The 6,000-nt window shown below is 32.6% G+C and overlaps 1 protein-coding gene across 5 annotated transcripts in view; it reads right to left on the bottom strand.

The window, feature by feature from the left end:
* Positions 1–5,738, bottom strand: part of kcnip4a (potassium voltage-gated channel interacting protein 4a) — a 299,944-nt gene extending 294,206 nt beyond the window's left edge. Inside the window, exon 1 of one of the 5 annotated variants that reach the window (XM_051715645.1) lies at positions 5,611–5,738. In XM_051715645.1, coding sequence (XP_051571605.1) covers positions 5,611–5,668 — 58 coding nt within the window. In that variant the 5' untranslated portion in view covers positions 5,669–5,738. Of the gene's footprint in view, positions 1–5,494 lie in introns of all 5 variants that reach the window. The other 4 variants (XM_051715628.1, XM_051715581.1, XM_051715573.1 and 1 more) reach the window with 4 other exon arrangements.
* Between the last annotated feature and the right edge of the window lie 262 nt (positions 5,739–6,000).

Raw genomic sequence — 6,000 nt, forward strand, 5'->3', positions numbered from 1 at the left:
CTATTTTTGTGTTCCACAGAAGAAGAAACAAAATGTAATAGGTGATCAATCAATTGTGGCTAAACTGCTCTTTTAAAGCTTCCTAAACTGTTTCTAAAATGTCACAAGTTTCTTCATTTACACTAATCAGATAATTATTTAATTATTTTCATAAACTGTGCAATATCTATTGATGCAGTGAGGAATGGGTCTAAAAAGAAACAATGTTATTTATGGTGACATTTTCTAAATACTTTAATATTTATAATTTTAATCCACAATGCAGGAGATAATTTGATGCCATCATTTCATTTTTAATCCTCCTTGATTTTTGCTTAATGCTTGCAGCAGTTGCAGCCTTGTCACAAAATGTATTTGTTCTATGGCTGTAAGAATTTCAACCATAAAAGACAAGTTTAAATGGCATACCCTTGAAAGCACTCAAAGCAGAACATTGCACTAAGGGTAATAAACCTGTCAGCATATGGAATTTGTAAGTGTGAATCTTAAAATGTTAATGTTAGGAGATGCATTAATGTCACTGCAGATTCAAGGTTTAAAGACTTTTGTATCTTGGCCTTACAAAGAAAATGCTAATTATACTTGTATGTAACATTTGTTGAAACCAAAAACTTGGTTACATGGATAAAGTGTTTGCAAAGCAGATGAGTAAATGTAAGGAATTGTGTGGGGAATAATTCCTTGATTGGTTCCTTCAATTTAAACAAACAAGCTTTAGGTACTTTATCATTTAATACAGAGCAACATGGACACTTAGCAGGGGATACAAATTCTCTAATGCACAACAAATGATTATCCTGTTACTGCACAGAAAACCATCACTATGCATTTCTGCAATTGTTTTGCGATTACCGAAGACAACAGTGATGTGTAGGAATATTATCCTTAATACTACTTTGTATAATCAGAAACTAACAATTTTCTACTGTCATACAAAGCACTTGAGGTATACCCATCATCAGCATGTATGTCTTTTTAATCCATTTGGACAGGCAGCAAACACAAAGAGCAGCAGAACAAACTGTATACAGCAGCACACCTGGGTGTAACCAATACAACTTCCATTCATTGATATTTGGTCACAACAATTAAAATACTACCTTCATTCAATCGTACAAATGTGTATCTTGGTCATTTGAGTCCACTGTTTCATTACTTTTAATTAGAATAGGGTTAGGGTACAATGGAGCTAAAGGCCCCTTGGGGTAAAAAGCACTTTTGATTTGATTTTCTCAAAAAAAAAAAAAAAAAAAAAAAAAAAACACTAAACAGCTACAAAAACCACCACAGTACACTCTAAAAAAAAAAAAAAAAAAAAAGATGGTTCTTCAAAGGCTCTTTACTGACCTTAATAGTTATATTTAGAACCATATCTTCCTGAAAATCCCTTTTGTGATGACATGGTTCTTTGCGTTGTGCATTAGGGGTTCTTTATTCCCACCCTTTTGGTTTTTTAATATAACGGTCAATAAATTATTTCAAAGCCACCGCGTCATTGGTTGACTCACAGCACTAGAGTCCTGGCAGCTCAGCTGACAGCTACACAGACTGTGTCACCACAGGCAAACTTGATATATATTTTTTAAAATATGTCACAGAAACATTTTAACCATTAGTAGTTTTAGCAGGAAAGTTTCAGAGACAAAAAATCCCATTAGCTCAGTTAAATTGGAGTGAGCATTTGCTTATTTTTCTTTCGCTTCACTCACTGTTTTTGAAAGTGAAACCGTGGTGAATTTAAAGTTTACATTTTAACGTAAATGTGTTGTTTGGGAGCAAAACCATTTTAAGAGGTTGGTCAAATTTGAAGTCATGATTTACACCACTTTTGTTACCGCTATGGCTATAACGGTTCGTGTTGGGGAGATCACATTTTCTCAGTTCATTCATGTCATAAAAATCCTAGAAGAATATACAGTAATATACAGACAAATATACAGTAAACTGTATGGTGAAACTTTCCATTTGCATGACAAATTGCGCAAAATAATGTTTCATTGCAGCATTATCCTCTATGCATTCAATAAGTATATGTTATTTAACTCACATCTTATTAACCTTTAGATTTAGAAATGTAGCCCTACATAGTCCAAATAAAAACCTGCATCCAGTTATTTTTTGCAAATATATTTAATAACCTTGAAGGCAATTCATGATCATACAGCCTAGAGCTCATGACATCTGTTTTTCTCTCCCTGCAGGGCATGAGACTGATGGACCAACTTTAGTTCTTATAACCTCTAAATAAAAATCACAGAATGAATTAAAGTACACCTGTTATCAGACCACAGACCATTTTGTCACTGCTTGATAAAGGCAGCACAGCGCATGAATACGTTTTTGCAAAATGCTGAGCAAGTCCGTTTTAAGCGCTTTAATTTTTAACCTTTACAAAGTAAAACTTTCTGTAACTGGTGGTTTCCTAGCCATAGGATTGTTTTTGTTATTTTTATTTATTTATTTTTTTTTTTATAGATCTCTACCAGAACATACAAGTGTGACCAACTCAAGAGGTGAGCTGTCATTTTGTTTAAAATACTGACATTATATTCTGAAAAAAAGGAGGTCATTTTGGATTTTTATTGTGATTTCAGGTATCCATCCCACCCGGGGTATGATTCATTGTCTGCTCTGATAACAGCATATGCCTGCCTTAAAGCTATCCGGTTATGTGAGTTTTAAGTAGATTTATCTTTTTCTTTTTTCATATCTATTTTTGCCATTAATTTATACACTGTAATTAAATACTATGTTTTGTGATGATACTTCTCTCCACTTCTCCACTAAGCACGTGAGTGATAAAGACTGAATTTGTGATCCATATAGAATTTTGGAATGTTTCAATTATTTACTTGGGTTTATGCATAAAGGTTTTGCCCAGTCACTAAATAAATATATAAAATAAAAATAAACTATCACACCTTATTTCACGTTTTCTTTTTCACATTGTGAAGGGCTCACTTACATTGACCACATATACTGAAAGACTGACTCTGAACCTAATTGTGTATTTCTAAAGACGCTGTTGGACCCCACAACCTCATTACCTGCAGAGGGGGGCTGCCACTCAATTACACCAAAATACACAGTGATGGATGGTGAAGACATCATAAAAGATTGTGCAGATATTTTAGTGAAATTTAGCCTTCGTTGCATCTATTTTGTGTTTCCATGGCACTTCCTTGAATGATTGCTTGTCAGTATGGAAGAAAAAAATCTCTCTACATAAAAGATAAAAGAATGTACAAGTTTCTGTCCCAGCATTAATGTGTGGAACCATATGGGTCTCATTTACATATGCATTTATTGACACTTTCACATTACGTATTTTTTTTACGTATTTATTAATGTGAGCGATTTATGCATTTTGAATGATTTAATCACAATTATTTATTAATGTATTCAACTAATGATTGCTGTAAAAGTATCGCTATTTTTTTTTTACAACTTCTCATTTAAATAGAAAATAAAAGTTCTTAATTGACACATGCCTTGCTTTTATTTGTTTGTTTGTTTGTTTGGTTATATTTAATGTAAAACCATAATTTATGCTATAATATTTTATAGGAGCAGATATATAGAGGGGTAGAAAAAAACCCCCACCTTGCATCAAAAAGGTTCTTTATAGCACTATTGAGGTTCTAAATAGCACTTTCAAAGGAAGGTTCTTTACGGAACCTTTAAAACAGGGTTCTATTTAGCACCATAAAGGGGTCTGCTATTGTTACATGCCGAAGAACCCTTATTTGGTACTATTTAGAACAATTTTTCTTAAGAGTGTACCCTCCTTAACACCTGTTGTCACTATGCACTGCAAAATGTTCCTGATCTATGATGTCATCGCGTGCAATGTCTAAAGGTTGATTTTGAGGTAATTTGATCTAATATTTAATAACATTTAAAATGTTGCAAATGTATGTAGCTAATTAAAACACCTGAAATTATCACAAAATACTGTACTTATTTTCCATTTTCAGTTTTGTTCAAGGTTACTAAATCAAAAGATTTTCAATAACTTTCCAATAAGTGAAAGAATAGTATTTGGAGTAAAATGCCCCTTTAGGCCCCCAATAAAACACACACTGTTTTTCTTAAGTGCTGGAAAATATTTGTTATGAAGAATGTTCAAAATGAGCTTACACTGACTGATCCAATCACAATGGAGATTAATTTGTTAATAGAATACTTGAAATATTATAAAATGCCAAATGTGATTGAAATGAACAGGAACTGGTGCACCCATTTTCTGAAGTGGTCGTTTGGAATCTTAATTTGTTTCTCAAAAAAGAAGTGTGCTTGCATAAATTGACAAATTGTGCCATATAACAATTGTCCCTATATCTTTTTTTAAGTATTAATTTAATGAATTTTAATCAAAATGACCTTCTGTTATTATTTCTTTTCACACAAATAATGTTGCTCAATATATAAGAAAAAGAAATGTATTTTTTAAAATCTTGATACACAGAAAAAAAAAAAAAAAAGAAAAGAAAAAAAAGCTAATTTTCCTTAAGGGCTCTCTTTAGCCCCATTGTACCCTATTCAATGTAAATAACAATAATAATGATAGCATGTTCTGTCATTATTTTGCTTTCTTGAGTGCACTGACTGTTTTGAGCTTTAGTTGTTTTGGTGTTTTTTTTTTTTTTTTTTGTTTTTTTTTTTTTTTTTATTAATCTATACCTAAATATAAGTCTAGTCTACATTATGAATTCTATCTCCACTGGTTTGACATTTTAGTTTGGATGTTTTTGTACTTTTACATTGTTCGCTTTTTCATTAATCTTTTTGTGCTTCATAATTGTTTTAATGTTTAGCCTACATTTCACTGAAAAGCCATTAAATAGCCCATAATAGGGCTACAATAAACCTACTTTGAGAAATATTCACTGGAGTAAAAACAACTAGCCCTAGTCTCCACCTATATCTGAGTATAATTGTAAATAGAAATCATTTATTGATGGCACAGCCAACCAATTGTTTTCAATATTGATGGTTTGTAATTTGATAGAGAGTTTACTAGTTTAAATTATAGTCTACCTGTTTCCATTCTCTGAATAATGGTCAAGATTTGTGTCTGCAGGCATGGTGGGAAGATTTATCCCACCTGCTGTTATTAATGCATTTAATATAAAGGTGGTGGAGGAACATGACTTGAATATATTCAAAGCCAGTACTAAACAAACCTTGTTTGTAAAAAAACACAACATCTTATGGTCAGAATTGGCATGAACCACCTTGTCAATTCATCCTCAAAATCTTCTCACAGGTGGGATAATAATAATTATTATTTTTATTATTTAAAAAAAATCTACTATCCACTGTAAAGTGACAGGTACACTGTCAAATTCAACAATATTATGTCGTATATGTCTTAAGATACAAGCAAATAAATAAATAAATAATAATAATAATAATAAAATGTATATTGAAAGAACGGCAAAAGTACAAACATGACCGTCAGGTTCAGTTTCCCAATGAAACACAAACTTACATGCAACACATGGCCAAAAATCTGCATGCATGATAAAGCATGTCAAGGTGCGCGCGCCCTCAACTTCCCCAAAGCATCCACGCTGCGACAGAATAAACATGCACCTTTAGTCCTACCACTTGACGAACTTGAAGCGTCAACTCTGGCTGAGATGCTTTCTATTTTCTTCTCCATTGTAATAATACTCCTTCCACTACTCTCAGTTATTCCTTGTGTAGCACACTTGCGGATTCTGACTGTTGCGCTTCAGCCTTCGCCAACTTCAGCAGTCGCGGATGCGCGTCACCGGTCTGGCGCGCTCTCGCTCTTCACAGCTGGTATCGGTACTGAACTTTATTAAGGCGATTAGTTTTTAAAAGGAAAATATCTATTTTGAAATATTTGTTTTCATTCATTGTATGTTTCATCATTACATCTAATTTAGCAGAGATAAAATTAAGAAACTAAGAAATAAAAATAAAACGGTTATGAGCTAAGAAAATCTTAGACAATTGGAAGTGCTATTT

Source organism: Myxocyprinus asiaticus, chromosome 2, assembly GCF_019703515.2.
Source record: "Myxocyprinus asiaticus isolate MX2 ecotype Aquarium Trade chromosome 2, UBuf_Myxa_2, whole genome shotgun sequence".
Lineage (NCBI taxonomy): Eukaryota > Metazoa > Chordata > Actinopteri > Cypriniformes > Catostomidae > Myxocyprinus > Myxocyprinus asiaticus.